Genomic DNA, 18,600 nt, shown 5'->3' on the forward strand with positions numbered 1-18,600 from the left:
TTAGGGTTAGGGTTTAGGTTATCGGGGATGCCATGGATGTTGCTCATAACATGTATATATAAACTTACATATAAGATAACATAATATTATCCGAATATTCTTAGGAAATATGGAAAATATAAATTTTATTATTTGACAGATTATGCCAAAAATTTAACTCATGAAAAAAATCTGTCAATATCTTATTTTTATTTATTTTGTCCATATCAATATGAATTTCAATGATCATACATTTCCATTATTGGTTTTAATATTGTTATTTAGGTAAATACTTGAGCCGAGAAGTTCAATATTGTCGAACTCGAGTTTAGGTATTTGACTCACCAAGATCGTGAGTTTGGAAAAATTTAATTCGAATCGGTTAAAATAGTATTATTTTAATTAATATGCATCAAAACAGTGTCTTTTCAATTGATTTTGGATTAGTTAAGTATTGTAGTTGAATTTAAACTCGACTCTCTTCAAGTCAAATTGAGTTCAAACTAGTTTAAGAAGAGTTTATTAAATAGTTCAGTTCGAATCCACCCATATTGTTAATTTTAAATACATGATCAGTACTAGTGTATGCGTGTAACCATGATCAGGTTAATCATATCATAGATCTATAAATGACTTCCATCAATTTCAAGTCTCTTGTATTCATAGAGATAAATTCGAATCGAGTCAAACCAAATCTAAATAAGGATCAACTCAAGCTTGACTCGAATCTAGATCGTCCAATTCGAGTTGCTGAACATAGTAACATTAGTCAAATAAACAGTAGTATCAAAAAGGTAAATAATGACATTGAAGAAATCAACAATAACATTGAAAAGGTAAATTATTAATAAAATTTCAAACTTGAGTAGAGTTGGAGCTCCACCTGGAGTTCGGATTGTTCGAACCGAGTAGTAGTAAGAAAATATGTACTGAGTCTTTTGATAAGGCAAGTAAATAAACTTGGTTAAGAAGAAAAGGAGGAGGAGAGGCAATAAGAAAAAAAAAGAAACAAAGAAAGTAATTACCTTTTATACATTTGATTATAATGTAAAGTCCCACTGAGGCAAGTAATTGAGGACAGTAGAAGGAATATTTTTCCATCTCCAAATCTTTGATTTCCAGGTTTGTAGTATATTCATTTCAGAGATATCCAAATTCCCATTTAGATTCTTGGACAACCATAATGGATTGATTGATTTGCCATTATAATCAAAAGAGATTGAGCATATTTGAGTCAATACGAACAAGATAAACCAGAGTAACGATGGTTATCTTTTCAATAATAATATTTACTTAACAAGGTTTATCTAGTTGGAAACCTTTTGATAACATTATATATGAATTTTAATAAGTTTAAATTAAGTATTATAGATTCGGGTTAAGTTTAAATAAGTATTCGAATCAGAGTAATACATTTTATAATACGAATTATTTGATTTTAGGAATGCCCAGAAATGAGCCCAGATTTCCTTTCTCTTTTAAATCATAAGTTTGACTGTTTTGGTCCATCGAAAGTCAGCCTAACAGCTTAGATTAGATGGGCAGAATTTTTGTGCAGTTTATTTGTGTCTTTTTATATAGCCTGGTCTTGCAGGTTGGACTTACTCCTTTGACTGTAAAGATAAGAATTGTAAATTCTATTTTTCCTCGTCTCTTGAAACCTATCTTCCTAGAATCTTATATAGGTCTTCAAGAGGAGAGTTGGTTTTTTTCTTTGCTGTTCTTAGTTGTACTCTTTGGTGTAGGTTGTCTTGATTTTTGTTTGTTTGGTTGTTCTTCTCTGTTTAGGGTAAGATATATTTAGGTTGTTTTTGAATCCTCTCATTTGGACTCGGTTTTCTTCTTTTAATATATATATTTATTCATCAAAAAAATGTTAAATCAAGTTTAACTCAAATCTGAAATGATAATTTTAAATTCAAATTTAAACCAGTTTAAACGATAAACAATGATGTCGAAAGCAAGAAAAATCATCAAAGAAGAAAAAAAATCGATAAAGAATAAGTTGTCAAGAAAAAGAATCATTAAAGAAGAAAAATTTTAGTGCAATGACATTGATAAGCCTTCAAGCACAAATCTCACCAAAGGAATATTCAATTTTCACACACTAGAGAATATACATAGTCCTAATTAGGCCAAATTTGTATATGAGCATAATAATCAAACTGCATATCATATTATATATCGAAAACCCAATTTTTCGTATTGTGCATTGTATAACATAAAATACAAATTTTGAAAAAAAATACTATAATAAAATAACAGAAAATTCTAATTATCATTTCATCATCTTGAAAATATTACAAAAATCATTTAAAATTCTTAAATTTCTTACATACACATCTCTTATGTCATCATTTTTTTTTAAATGTTTTAATTTATATTAATAATATGTATTATATTATATGTCAAATATTATATTATTAAAATATATATTATTTTGTATTATATAGCAGGGGCTTTGACATAGTTTTTGGATGAAGCAGTGTGTCCAATATGGCCCCCAATATCTTACAAGTTTCCTCCATCTGACGCTGCACACAGTCTCAGTGAGGCCCAATTTGCCTAAGAAGAGTGCATAGCCATGATATAAAAACAATAAACAATTAGGAGCTGGGAAGACAGATGCCTATGGAAAGGAAAGCGATAATTCTTCCAAAAAGAGATTAGTTGGACTGCCTGCAACGCAAATTTGACTTCAAATCACCACTTAAGCATTGTAATTATCAACTAAAGCTAATGCTTCTGGTGTCCACCACCACTCAATTTTGCTAGGGTGGGTCGGTTCCACTTGGATCAAATTGGCATCTCATCTCATTTCGAATGAATAAATAAATCGATTTTAAATCTAAATTTTAATTTGATATTTCACTTTAAGATCGACTCATTTATTTATTTAATAATATTATTCATCTTATTAAAAACTCATGTATGTGTTATATTACACAATAAATTCATTTTGTATTGTATTAATTTAATACATACAGCTAATAATACATATCATTTTTTATATGTATCATATCGAATCGGGCATCTATTGCGGTCCCTCTTACAATTGTTTCGTGAAAGAGCAACCTATCACATCGTCTAACTTGCACTCGCCCCTACAGTGCAAACATCCTCAGGAAATTGCTGTGAAAGTCCACTGGATTTCCAGGAGCCTTCACCTTCAATTCAATACAAAGATGGGTAACAAGACAGCACTTTGAGGAATCCAATCATGTCGTATTTATCAAAATGAAGAAATTGCATATTGGTTTTGTTATAAAACGACAATAACAATCCATTACGTCAAATGGTTGAACAGAAAAATCAGATTTCAGTATATCACTTCACCACCCCAACTAGGGATTCAACATTCCTACCCAGAAAAATAGAGAGAAAGTTGAAACTCGACGTGCATGATAAAGGCATTGTTTGGCTGCAAGCCTGCAATCTGTTATTCCTACACCATTGTATGACATTCATCAGCTGAAAAATCAACTTCTTTAATCAATCCATTAAAACTTAAAAAGCCATGCTTCTGTTTTCTCTGAAGAATCAGAAAAGTGCAAGCTATTTATACTATTATGACGATCAAGATCATCAAAGATTCAAGACATCACAAGATTAATTAATTTTAGAAGGATAACACTGCATGGGCATCCATAAGGTATCAAGATATATTTCAGATCCCTTACGACCACCCGACAATGAAGCATGTGCCATATACGCGCATTCAGCGATGGATTTGAATTGAGCCAATCCGAACAAGGACCAATTCCAGTTTGGCTCAAATCTGAAACATCAAGTTTGGGTCAACTTGAATGGTGAACAATGTTGACAGAAAAGATGATGAGTTGCCCTAGGAGAAAAAAAATTGTCAGAGAGAAAAGTTCCGGTAAAGAATTGCCGATGCGCCCTCAAACTCAAGTTGAGCAAGAGCTTCAGCTCAAGTTCGGCTCACTCAAGCCAAACAAAAATTTGAGCTGGAGGAAACTCAACTTTGAATCCACCCCTACGCTTATTGGACAGCTATACATGCATCCGACACACGGAGAATCAAATGAAACAATAGCTGGGATTTTAGTTTCTAAAAATGTAACCTTCATTGGGAAAAAGTCCAGAAGAAAAGAAATAGCCAAAATTGAAGCATTTCAATAAGGGTAAGAATCATATTGGCAAACAGAAAAGAAAAATACTTTCACAATATAACAAATATAAGAACAGGATAATGTATTTTGAAGAAAATCCAAACAATAATATTCATGTCAAAAGATCATGCAAACAAATGGCAACATCCAGAATAACAGAATGAACACAAAAGTACAAAAATCAGCAGAAAAATAGGAAAAAAATCTATATCTAATTTCAGATGAATATGGATCTTATCTTATGCAATGGAAAGAAAAGAAACCCAGATCTTATATCAGAAAAAAAAAAACAACCCTAATCCATTGACAAGAAGAAGAAGAAGAAGAAGATCATTTCATCATCATCATCATAATCATATATTAAAATTTTTTGAAGACATCATGCCAAGATCATCACACTCATAGAATTAAGACAATTTCATCTTAATTTTTTTCTTTTTTCTTTTTTGATCCGCATAATAGAGAAAGAAAAACAAAAAAAATTAATAATAATCATAATAGAGATGAGATAAGCACCACCATCAGAGACATAGGGCGGTGCAGTGCAGATCATCACCGTTGAAATCAACATCATCCAACGGTGGGTAGTTTAGATCAAATGGCAACAGCTTCCGGCAGGAAGACAAGGCAATATTTTCATCATCGTCAATCACCGATGAAGACGAATCACAGTCACTATGACAATCCTCCGGGACGACCGGCGGCGTCCGTGGATATCTCCGTGAACTTGCCGCCGCCGGTGTCAGATTCGTCGATCTCGACTGATGTGGTGGCCGTGGACCGCTAAACGACTCGACAGTACTGCTCATACTGCTCGTCGTGGGTCGCTGCGGATTTACCATCTGCTGATCTTGAAAATCTTGGAATCCGTTAGCGGTGCCGTATAATCTCTGATCCAAAAACGGATCATTACTGGGATAAAACGAAGGCATGTTTGTTGCTGGAGTAATCGGAAAGTTCGTTTTCGCTTTAGGTCCACGGAGTGTACGCGCTGCCGCATCATAGGCACGGGCAGCGTCCTCAGCGGAGTCAAACGTTCCGAGCCATACACGTGTCTTCTTCCACGGGTCTCTGATCTCGGCGGCGAATCTCCCCCATGGTCTCTTCCGAACCCCTCTATATCTTGGCTCTTTCAACACGTTTCTCGACGCAGATCCACCGTTAGCCTCTATCACTTTGCCGGCCGGCGCCGCCGCTGCTGCTGCTGCCGTCGTCACAACTCCTCTCCCTCTCCTCATAGATGAAACCACCTTCAATCCACACCAACAAAACAAAATAACAAATTTATATTTCCAAAATACTCGTCAGGAATATTTGTAGTATGATATTCAGATTGATGAATATGAAATTTTGAGAGGTTTTCGGGGCAAAAGAAGAAATGGGTATTGGAAAAAAGATGAAGAGAAGGAGAAAGGGGAAGGAAGGGACAGGTGGGTGAGGTGGGAACTTGATGAAACAAGCAGGCAGGCTCCTTCTCTTCTACACAAAAATCAAATTTTTTTTTTTCAAATTTTTTTTTTTTTGATTTTTAAATAAATAACTTTTGGATTTCTCTGGCTGAAATGGCTTTTCTTTTTTCTTTTTCCTTTTCGATTTCTCCCTCACTCACCTTCTCTCACCCGCCCCCACAAACCGACTCGGAGTCGGACTCACTCCATTGCTTCCTTCTTTTTTACATTTTTTATTTTTTGTTTCGTTGTTGTTGACTATGATCTTCTGAATGAAATTACCGAAATAGCCTTACCTTTTTTGTTTATGTCAATTGCTGTTAGTTTTACAGTTTAAATGTACAGTATCTTTCTTTCTCAATTTGTGAGTGATAAACAATTGGATGTATAAATATATATATTTATAAATATTATTATATAATTAAATATTATTTTATTTTTAATTAAATATATTTATTTATATATTTAAATAAGATATATATAATTTTATTATATTTAGATTTATATATCATTTTATAATTTATTTAAAATCATTTAATTATATAATAATATATTATCTGAATAATCAAATAATTTTTATTACTTATATTTTACAAGCAATATTATATATATACACTTTTAAATATATACATAATATATCATTATGTGATTCAGTATTACTTTATCTTTAATTTAAAATCACTCAATCAACTGATAATATATATAAGTTTTTACTAATTTACATATTTAAAATGGATACGTATAGTTTTATTATTTTTTTCAAATAATTATACTTTTTAAATGTCTCTTTTGGTCTTTTCATCAATATAGCACACCATTTAAATAGTTTTAAGAATATGACATGCATTCAAAAACCTTCCTTTCATAATATGCTATAAATCCCAAATCTTTTATTCAAATATATAAATTTTGATCAAACTTTCAATTAGTAATAGAAGTAACTGTTTTAAATCTAGAATTCATTTGATCGGAATTTGGTTTCGAATTCAATTCAAGTCATAGTTGAAAATCATTCTAATTATTAGACTACAATAATTCGAGATTAAGTTGGGTGAATAAAATCGAACCACCATATAATTAACAAATATCATTTATACGATTAAAATCAATAGTATTAACTAGTTAGCAAAACCCGCAAACTAATTCTTTAAATAGATTAATGTCTAATTTAAATCTAAAAACATTAATAGAAAAACAAAATTTATCGTTAATTTTCGTGATTATATTGGAGATAATTTCAATTAAATTAGAACTATTCAAAACGAGTTCGATGGATTATCGGGGTCGAATAGTTGTAAAGTGGTTAGAACACCCTATCACATTTTTATTTTTATTTATATTTATATTTCTATTAAAATAAATACACTTTTATTAATAATGAGAAGATATGGTGGAATTTTATCATTTTCCAAATCTAATAATTGAACATGTATATTTAAACTTCATAATGATATTACCAAACTTATCCCTTTTTTCCCCCTTTTATTTAAATTCTTATTTATTTAGGATAATATAAAAGAGTAATAATATATATATATATATATATTTTAATATAATTTTTATCAATAAAACTATGTTTATCTATTTTGGGTATATAAATATGTATATACTTATTTATATTATCACATGATAGATAATTTTGAATTAAGAATAAAGTAATATTCAATCGTATGATGATACATATAAGTGTATACAGATTTGTGTATTAAAATGGGTATTTTTTATTTTTAATTTAAAATCATTTAATTATATGATAATACATCATCTATGCACACGAATTGTGTAATAAAAATGGGTATACATAATTTTATTGAATGTCAAAACAAAACAAAATTGTACAAATACATATACAAAGGCTGACATGTTATTATAAAAATTATTTTGAATTATAGATAAAATAATATCCGAACATATAATAACATTCCTTTTAAGGGTGTGTATAGTTTGGTTTGATATGGTTTGAAAGCTTTTTCAAATTAAATTGAAAAAAAAAACTATTTGTAAAATATCTAAACTAAACCAAATTGAAAAAAATATAGTTTCGTCTAGTTTGGATTACGATTTGAACATATTAAAATCACTTATTTCTAAATATATATTATTTAATAAAATTAATTGAATTATAGTTTTTAAAACATAATATAAACATGCAAAATAAATAGTAAATATATATACAATATACATGAAATGAAAATAAATAAATATGAAAAAAAAAGTTGTACAATTAATTGTTTGTTAAAATTTTTTATCAAATATAGTTATATATATGTACTTTAAAAAATGTAATTTATGGTTTGGTTTGGTTTATAAATCTCTCAAACCGCAATCCAAATTGTAAAAACAATTTAGAAAAACTTTACCCAAATCAAATCAAATCGTAATTTTTAAACAGTTTAATTTGATTTTATAGTTTGAATCACATTATGCACACCTTTAATTATTTTCACTTTTTTATAGTAAGATTATGAATAATAAATACTAATTTGTATAATGATAATAATATATCAGAATATAATAAAATATCATTTTTTACTAATTCAAAATCATTGAATTATATGATGATATATTATTATTATTATTAGATAAATGAATATTTATGAAAATGAATAGTTTGTGGGCAGCTTTAATCTTTTTATTCTTTTAATGAAAATTAGGTGAGGACAATTGCTCCTCATTCTTCATTATTTGAAAAAGAATTTTGATCTTTTGTTTGCCAAATTGTTGTCAACTCAATCTTTTTTTCTTTTCTAATTTTTGCTCTTTCCTATGTTCACTCATTTTCTTTGGATTCTCAAATGGCATGTCTAGGTTTTTTTTTTTTTTTTTTGACAATTCATAATTTTAGTTGAGCCTAAAAATTAAAAAAAAAAACCAATTATATTCGAGGCTACCCCTTGAGGCTAGGCCTCGTGAGGTGAAACAATGAGCATATAAAGTTAAATATATTTTTAACGTAATTAGACTTGATGGTCAACAGTCCAATTTACAACTATGTTATTTACATTTCTAATAAGAACATAGGCAAAGTGTCAATATTATTTACAAGAGAATTATTAAGAGATCCATAGAGAGGGGTTCAAAATTCCCCATTAGTGCTTAGTAGGATCGTCTTCTACCTTTGTATGATTTTTTTTTTTTATTTATAAGACAATTGATATAATTACATATCTATATGTTACATTCAATACACTAATTTCAAATTTAATTTCCTTTTCTACTTCATATGAAAATAGAATAATTATATGATCTTGATTTGGTTTGAGTGATTTACTTTTTAATAATAGATACGTGATAATAAAAAAATGTTTTCTACTTCTAGAGGAGGAAGCTTCTACTCATACATCAAGTTGATTCATTTGTTGAAGATGTACCTTGTTTAGGTTCATGTATTTTGTCATTTCAGAGTGATTTATCATGTTTTGAGTATCATTCCGTAAATTTGAGTAAAGAGAAATTTTATCTTATACTAACTTTAATTAATTATGCCATGAAGCTAGTAAAAACAAACTTCTTGGAAGAATCTAAACTTTCTATGTCAAAAATTTCTTACTTTAGATATCAAATTCCAGAATAGATCTATTATATATTGAATCTTTGAAATAACCTACCTTCTAGATCACAATCTCCATTTTTTTAAAACATATTGGAAATAATCTCAATAATACAACATGTGCCAGCATCTTATTAATGTATTTGAAAAATAAATTCATTTTCTTGAAAAGTAAATGTGAAGGTGTTGAACTCAATCTGAATTCATAATATTAAACTCAGTCTTGTTCAAGTGAGTATAAAATATTATCAGAGGACTATCAACAAAATGAATAGTATTATCTGAGAATAAATAATATCGTCAGTAAAACAAATAATACTATTGAATAAATAAACGAGTACTGAGTTGCCAAATTGAAATTCTAATTTGAGTTAGAATTCCCACCCTAAATAAATAGCCAATTCAATGATTCAAGAAAAAGAAAATAATGAATCATAGTGAATTATGTGACATTTATTGCCATGATTACTTATCAATAATTACAACTATAACGCATGGGAGGTTGAATTTCACATTTTACCTCACAAAAAAAAAATTATAAATGTATCTTCAAATTTATAATTTGAATCCAATTTTGTTTGGAAGAACACCAAAATGGGGTTTTGGGTTTTATTTTACCCTTAAATTTTTAATTTTTTGAAAATGTTTTCAAATACCCGTTTTGTTTTGACTTGTTGGAAGCACTTGCACCATTTTTTAGTATCCAATTGGGTGTTGTTTACACGTCATCATATAATTAGATGTTATTTTATCATTAACTCATTTAATTATATAATGATACATATAAATGTATACACATTTATTGATGATTTAAAATATGTGATTGAGTAATATTATAAGTATTAATAATATGTATATATACAAATATAAACACTAACATGTTATCGTGTAATTAGATATCACGTTATTTTTATTTAAAATTATTCAATTATATAATAATATATTACCGTCTTTACTTATATTTGTATTATGATTAATACATGCAATATGATTATTATAGGTGATTTAAGGACCACAAAAATGTGGCCATCCAATGACTAAAAATTGAAAGAAAAGAGAGTTAGCCCAATTGTACCTTTCACCTTCATAGAAGATATAATTACTAATTTTAGGTGGGAAACTTTCTTTATAAAATTTAAAACTAGTTGAAGACTTAAAGTAAAAGGAAAAAATTAAAAATAATTTAATTCAATTAAGAAAATGAATAAAAAAAACAAATTATAATTATTTTCCATGATACAAAACAAACTTTTGAATAATAGTTTGATTTTGTAAGTGTCGGCTTGTAAAACCAAGTCTAGGGTTTGATTTTGTCGAGAGATGATTTTTCTGATAAATTTTTTAATCTTGATGTAAATGATACTTAGTTTCAGTGTATGAAAGTTGACATGAGAATATTTCTGATCACCAAGAATTGACAAATGTTGTTTGTGGGAACTAGACACCACATAAGTTTGAGATTGTGGGCAAACAATTGAATATGCATTTCAAATATTCTCCACAAACAAGAAGTTTATGACAATACCCACTTGCTTAATCTTGTCATTAGCTTTGCTAAAAGCTAAATCTAAGCAAAATTACCTAATAAATAACAACTACTTTCTCCCAAAATATGTTTGTTTTTTCTCTCTATGAAGCTTCTAGGGTTCTTGGTTTCTCTCCTCTTTAATTTACCAGAAATACCAAACTATTGGTATAACCACCCTCCATGATGCCTCATAATTTACCCACTTTTGGGCATATTTGGCAGAGAAAGTTGAGCAACATCCAATTATTTGATTTCAACTAAAGAAATAAATTTTATGATTTAAAGGCGCCACACACCTCTCTCATTCCTAGCAAATTTGATCACCAATCATATAATTATCTTTTTCTTTTTATAAAACTAAATAAAAGTCAGATGAAATCTTTAAAATTATATAATCAGATGGTAATACATAATCATTGATAACTATATTAATATACATTATAAGTGTATATAATATCACTCGTACACTTATAATAAGTATTAATTTGAGTACAAATAAAGAAACATCAAATAACACAGTGACACGTTATCATGAGTACTCTATTTGAGACACATTATAATTACATATAACGTCACTCTTGAGTAAAAATATATGTACAGACAATGGGTATTAAAAGATACAAAGAAATTGATATATTATTATATAATTGAGTACCGATGATGATTCAATTATTTATTTTATTATTAATTTAAAATCATTCGATCACAAAATATTACATTAGTTTGATAATATCCGTTAATACTAAATTGTTAATATACGATGTATTATGGGTTAAAGAAAAGAAGAAAAATAAATTAGATGGTACTTTGTGAACAATATATAATATTGCAAGGATGAGCTATGTGAATTGGGATTGGGAATAGGAAGACTATGACCCACAAAAAATCACCTAATCCCATAATTAAGTGATACCTTCCTTTTAAGAACACGGCAAAAAACAAGATCAATCACCTAATCCCACAATTATGTCTCAACCCACAAAAAATCACAAAAGGCATCAAATTCCCCTAATGAATGTGCACAAGTTTTAGGTCTCCATTGTGCCCCATTCAATTCACCAGAACCCAAGTTTGAGTGGGCAAAGTGGGAATATGAACAAGAAAAATTCAAGGTCAACTTTGCCTATTGCCTTTCCAAGATTCAAAAGTTTGGCTATGGTGGCGACTAGTATTGACAAGTGAGTATGCCTACAATATAATAAAAGGTTAAACAACGATATGTCCCATATAATGATTTGTTATTATATAATTAAATTTTATTTTATTTTTAATTTAATATATTTTAATTACATGATAATACATTATCATTAATATCGAAATTAGTTTTCATTATAAGTGTATATAATTTTATTATAAAAAGTTATATATTTATTTAGTAAATATTTAATAAAAATGTTATTGGTTGAAAAAAAAAATATATTTATCTATTGTTTTCACATTATATCAGCAATCGGTGTCAATTTTTGTTGTTGATAAGCAATAAATTAGAGAGTTTTACAAGTATAGCAGATATTCGAACTCAAAATTTCTTCTTAAAAATTATAATACTTTACCAGTTTTGCCAACTTATCTTGTTTTAATGTCAAGTTTGGTTTAGTCAAATGATTAAAACAGATTTTAGTCATTATACACGATTGATATAGAGTTGAGTCAAATGAAGAGCAATACTATACTTATATATGTCATCACATGATTGGATGATTTTGAATTAAAAATAAAGTAACATCTAATCATATGATGATACATATAAGTGTATATACAATTGTATACCCAAATTAGGTACACATGGTTTTACTCATCAAATGAATAGTATTGAATCACATTTAATTGTTTGGTCAACTAGATTCATATCAGATCAAGTCAGTTCAAGCTTGTATTAAAACTCATATCAAATGAATGAGCTCGAGATAAAGATTGTGCTAGTTTTATAAAATAAATCAATGCTAACACTTGAATTCGATCTGACATAACTTAAATCCAAAATTATATTATTTAAATTTGATTGAACGTAACCGATAAAAATGATAATAATAGATTATTAAAATTTAAAAAAAAATTACATTATATGAGTTATATATTACGTTCATATTGAATTATTATTGTTTTTTAATTATAAATAAGACAATAAAATTAAATATAAAAATGAAATTTCATGAGTAATTTTTATTAAATAGTGGAAATAGTAATAATAAATTAGGGGTGTACCAAACATTTGGTGTAATATATAATAATAATTAATAATTATTATGTAGTAAAGAGGACACAATTGCGACAAATCAAATTCCACCACGTACCCCTGAAAACATGCCCAGATCTCGTTCACCAGCTGGGCGGGCCCCTACCTCACCAGAAACTCACTGGGCCCATCAATACCCAACCGCACTTTCACCTATCATTTTTTTTTTTTTTTACAAATTATTTAAAATTATTTTCGACCTATTAAAGTCAAAGGTGCCTCAAAATTGATAGAAAATAAATAAAATATAAAATTTTCATAATAATCAATTACAAAAAATATTTATTTTTCACCTACAAATAATCATTTTCAATCCAGTTATGATTGAATTTGAGTTTAAACTTAATTTGAGTTCAAACTTAATTCGAATAAGTTTAAAATAAATTCAGTTCAAATGAATTTGAATATAAAATTTTAATATTTTTGACTTTAAGTTTTAGAGTGTTCAGTTTATCAAACTTATAAATTTAAAAAATTTATTCAAAATAACATTATTTTGATCAATATATATTAAAATGACATTGATTTAGTAACGAACTAAGTTAAAAGCTTGAGCTTGATATCATAGAAATTGAGCTCGAACTTGGTTTGGGTTGAATCCAACCTTAGATATAACTATATATATCTAATTTTAAGTATTTAATTGGATATATATGTAATGTCTTATTATGTGATTTTGTAATTTTAAATTAAAGATAAAGTAATATCAAATCACATAATAATATATAATCTGGATACCAATTAAGTACTCAAAATATAGTACACATAATAATCTAATCAAATTGTATCTGTCTATATTCAATTTCGATTGTCTTATATCTGAAAAGATTAGAGGTGGATTAATGCTGAGTTGAGTTCAAACGTTGGTTAATTCAAATTCGATTTAAATCTAAAATGGTCAGTTCAAGATCAAGTTAACTTAAATGGTGAATAATGAAGTCAAGAAAAAGAATAATAATCATGAGAAAATTAGAAGAGTTGTGAAAAGAAGGTTGCTAAAGAAGAAAATCATCCATAAATGACACTCCAGAGTGTTGGTTTAAGTTCAACTTATTCGAGTTAAATATAAATTTGAATTTTTTTTATTTTGAGAGGTTATGATCATACTCACATTTATTGAATTTATTTAATAAACTAGGGTTTTTGAAGTGACTAATTCGAATTCAAATTGACTCAAATTGTAAATAATTATGTCAAGAAGTAGAAGAAAAATCACAATAAAAAAAAAAAAGTCTTAGAAGAAGAAGAAGAAGACCGTCAATGTAATAATGCAATGAATCCTTAACCTAGAATATAGTTGTTGTCAATGTCTTCAAAACCGGAGCAGTGATCGAATTGGTTGTCTCACTAGTTTATAGTTCGATCGGTTTAACTTATTATCAAATTATAATAAATAAATTTTGTTTAAAAATTTGTAAAAAATAAAATCAATCAAGATACCCATATCTATGAAGATTAGAACATATTATTTTTAAAGAACAATAATTATTTATTTGATTTTAATGAAACAATTAAAATAAAAAAATCTTAATCTCATGGTATAGGAAAAAAACATAATTCTGTAAATTATTGTCTATAGAAGACATTTTAATGGATATGAGATACTTTTTTTTTTTCTTACAAACCTTTAAAAATTTATCCAATTTAACAAAAAATAATCAAATTACTAAAAAAAATTTAAAATTTGCAAAATATTCTAAATTTTGGTCAAACCTAGTTTTAATCGATTTATTCGATTAAATCTAATTTTAACTAGATTTGATAGAGTCAATACATAAACTGTATTTTTATATTAACATGATCAGACTTAGAGTCAGTTTCTGATTCAATTGATTGAATCGACTGATTTAATTAGATTTTAAAATAATTGGTGTTATGCTATAATTTTAACTTAAATTCAATTTATTTAAATTGAATATAAATTTGAATTTGAACTAGTTAAGCCCGTATCCACAACTAAGAAAAAGGGCTCCGGTGAAGTCAAATTATTTTCATTTTTTTTTAAATGAAGGAGATAAAATAAATTTTATGTTATTTTATAACAAATTAGGGTTTCTCAAAAAAAAAATATTTATTTATTAAATAATTAAAAACCTAATCCTTTGGAATTTAATATTCAAATCAAATTCAAAACCCTCACCTTCCTCGCCTCGCCTCTCTCCTCTCAAAACGTGCAGATGGGCCCCACACAAAAGGACACGTCATCGGCTCATCACCCCCAAGAGGCCCAAAGCTGCTGCTGCTGTGTCTGTCTGTGACGAAAGCCCACCCATAGGGGATTTTTAAAAAATCTTTTACAGGCGGTTGCAGGTCATCGGGTCACCTCGAACCAGCTTGGGTGAGTCGACAAGATGCAGGATCTATGGTCAGGTGAGTCTGACTCTTCTCGTGACTCGTGATCACGCTAACCGACAGCTGTGCTGCCTTTTAGACGGCCTCAGTCCATGAGTGAGTGACAAGTGTCCCATTGGGATTTGATTGGTCTGTTATTTATATTATTAAAATCAGATTTTGACCGCTTTGATTTTTTTAAAGATAATTATATAAATATAAAAAAAAATATTGAATGTCTTTATTTTACATATATATATATAAATTATTATATAATTAAATAATATTTTATTTTAAATTTAAAATTATTTAATTATATAATTATACATATAAATATATATATTTATACGTCTGAAATATTTTCATATAATTTTATTAAAATATAAAGTGAAATTCATGTATTCCAATAAAACATTTGACATATTTAATTAATTAATTAATTATTTTTAAAATAAAAAGAGAAAATATTGAAACTTAATTTTGAATATTTAATTAAATATTTAAATATATTTTATCAATGATTTAGTTTTATTATTTTTTAATTCAAAACTTAAAAAACATTAGTATTGATTTATACTAAATATGTATAGGAGCAAAGTTGAGCTCGAATAAACGTTAGTTCAAATTTGTTTTGAATTTATAATATCATTTAAATTCATTAAGTAGGTATATAATGTCATCAGAGGGATATTAACAAGATAAATAATATTTTTTGATGGGTAAATTAGTAAATTTGATCTAAACTATCAAACCAAATTTGAACTCCAATTTATCTTATTCGAATCAAAGGTGGATTCAAACCCGAAGTAGATTATTTTGAATCCACCCCTACTTTATACTTACCTATTTACTAGATAGAAAGAATGAATATAATCTATAAAAGTATTTTAACAAAGAACGGTATAAAAATTCAAACAAAATAATATGAAATAAATCCCATTAAAGATATAATAATATTAAAATTTTAATTTAATTAATATAATAATTATGAGATCGATTAATAAATTTAGGCCTAGATAGATTAAACATGTAACTCTTTAACTATAATAAAAAGAAGAGATGAGTCAAGTTTTTGCAAATCTATAAAGTGACCCTAGTAGGGCATTCCCATTATTTTCCAAATGTATTTTCCTGGGCTAATTCATATTTTAAAAAAAATTGTGTAGCAGATAAAGGTGGGGTCAGGTCATTGATTTAAAATGGGTTTGGTTAGAGTGAGCTAGGGGTCAGAATAAGCTTATCGGAACCGGTAACGCCATGCCATGTCACCATCATAACAGTCACCGTAATCCTAACTCTCCTTGGGGAACCGAATTCAAGTTTGGGTTAAAGAAATGTAGATAAATCTAAATAATAAATTTTATTTTTATAAATTAAACCGAACTTAAATTAATGAATAATTAGTCAGGATAAAATTTAAAATAAAATCATTTTAAATTAAATTCTATTTTAAATTAAATTATTAATTTTTAAGTTTCTTGAAGAACACGCTTTGGTGGGCGCAAGGCACCACCATAGCCACCTGCACACCACCAACAACTGTTTTTGTCATTTCCCGGAAACCAGGCTAAGGGATTATGTCAGATGAATAATATTATTGATATAATTTTGATATATAAATGATAATATATTATTATATAATTAGATAATAAAAAATTAAAAATAAAATAATATTTAATTATATAATAATATATTATTATTTATATATAAAAAATTGTGTATTTAGTTTTATTACGGCTAAATTGAAACATATTTGAGTCGAGTTTGAGTGTATCAAGAGTTATGTTTTTTGGCTCATTTTAACTTGAGTTAGGGAAAATTTGATTCAATTTAATTTGTGAGACAATTATTTAGCTATATTTGATTATAGCTCGAATGGAATTGAAAAAAACGATTAGTAATAACAAATTGTTTTAGGAATGAAAGATGTAATGTTGTTTTGATACGTAAAATAATGTCGTTTTGACTATTACTAAAACAAGTTACACAAATGAATTATAAACTCAAACCACAACAATGAGTCACGAATATGAGCTAAGATTCAAGATTCAAACTTTCATGCCAAACCAAGCTTCAACTTTCTTAAATATCAGTTCGACAAATTTAAATCGTCTCATTTTACATCTGAGCTAGAAGTGGAGTCAAACTGAATTAAACTCAAGTTTTGGTCAACTTGAGTTTATCTTCACTGGAGAGTGCCCTTCCAGTTAATTTGAGTTTAACTCGATTTGAGAGAATAACTCAGATTAAACTTGATTCGATATTGTAACTAAGCTAAAATTGACTAAAATGATTTTTCTTTTACATATAATATGTAACAAACATTCTCGAACTCAAGATCAAATATAAAAACTTATTCAACTCAAACGTGAGCTTTAAGTTCTACATACACAAATTCATTATAGTCAAATTAATAAATGAATTTAAATTAACTCAATTCAAATTTAGTCGTTATCCGAACTAAATTTAAACTGAACCGTATTTAGGCTCAGACTAGACTTGTATGAAACCCTACACGTTTCTTGCCAGCTTGCTGCGCCTGCTCACCGCCCGTTTGTTTTCTTGTTAAAATTGAGGCGCAAAAGCGAGTATGAAATAGCTGTTTACGCAACAAGGATTAATGCAATATGCCACTCTTTCTAGCCCTGAAGGAGGAAAAGGCCAATACTTGTACGACACGTCGTTTGGTAAGGCCAAGGAAGTTGAATGGAAATGGAGTCCACAGTCAAAATTAGATTAGACGGCTTTTTTTTTTTCGGCAGGAGTGATGAGACCCCAGGGCATATTGAAGAAATGGAGAAATGGTCCCCCTCACGTTGATTTGCATAGTTGTTAACAGGGTTGTGTCCTGGGAGGCCTCGGCATTTCCTCAATAAATTTTGTATATTATGCACAAGTAACAATATAAAAAATGGTAAAATAATTGGCAATAATAGTGTATATTGTAATAATTTTATATTTGGATCTGATATCAACCTATTGAAAGGGTTGGTTCAAGTCAATCAATGGTCAAACCTGTGTATTGTTAAACCTATAGTTAAGTGTAAAACCGATGAATACAAACCTGTTTGACCGAAGTTCATCCCAATTCATAGTCCCAACTTTAGTTTAATCCATCACTTGAACTAGCCTTTAGTTATTGGTTTGACCAAATGTCACGTAATGAAGTTATAGATTAGTGTTTTGGATAGGTGATACACTCCATGATGAAGGTTGGATGCGATCCGGATTAGTTTGAACTTGACTTGCAACCTAGACCAACCGAGTTGAATTCAAACGTGTTTCAATTGAAACTTGATATGTATATGAACTAATGATTTGACTAGTTTTCATAAATGAAATACACATAAACCAAAGATTGACTAGTTTTTATCATTGAGTCAATTCAACTTGTA

At 28.1% G+C, this 18,600-nt stretch overlaps 1 protein-coding gene across 6 annotated transcripts; it reads right to left on the reverse strand.

Moving 5' to 3' along the window:
- Positions 1-2,866: 2,866 nt before the first annotated feature.
- On the reverse strand, positions 2,867-5,780 carry LOC123202202 (ethylene-responsive transcription factor 3). Of its 6 annotated transcripts, none has more exons than XR_006498942.1 (3): positions 4,629-5,780; positions 3,345-3,415; positions 2,867-3,146 (listed from the first exon to the last, which is right to left on the reverse strand). XR_006498942.1 is itself a non-coding variant. In XM_044618041.1 (2 exons), the coding sequence occupies exon 1, from the start codon at positions 5,348-5,350 to the stop codon at positions 4,634-4,636; it is 717 nt and encodes a 238-aa protein (XP_044473976.1). In that variant the 5' UTR covers positions 5,351-5,780; the 3' UTR covers positions 2,867-3,146; positions 4,629-4,633. The 6 variants fall into 6 exon arrangements, 4 of the variants coding, with proteins under 4 accessions (XP_044473976.1, XP_044473974.1, XP_044473973.1 ...); XR_006498941.1 differs by having other exon boundaries at positions 3,345-3,424; XM_044618041.1 differs by lacking the exon at positions 3,345-3,415.
- Between the last annotated feature and the right edge of the window lie 12,820 nt (positions 5,781-18,600).

This window comes from Mangifera indica, chromosome 18, assembly GCF_011075055.1.
Source record: "Mangifera indica cultivar Alphonso chromosome 18, CATAS_Mindica_2.1, whole genome shotgun sequence".
Taxonomy (NCBI): domain Eukaryota; kingdom Viridiplantae; phylum Streptophyta; class Magnoliopsida; order Sapindales; family Anacardiaceae; genus Mangifera; species Mangifera indica.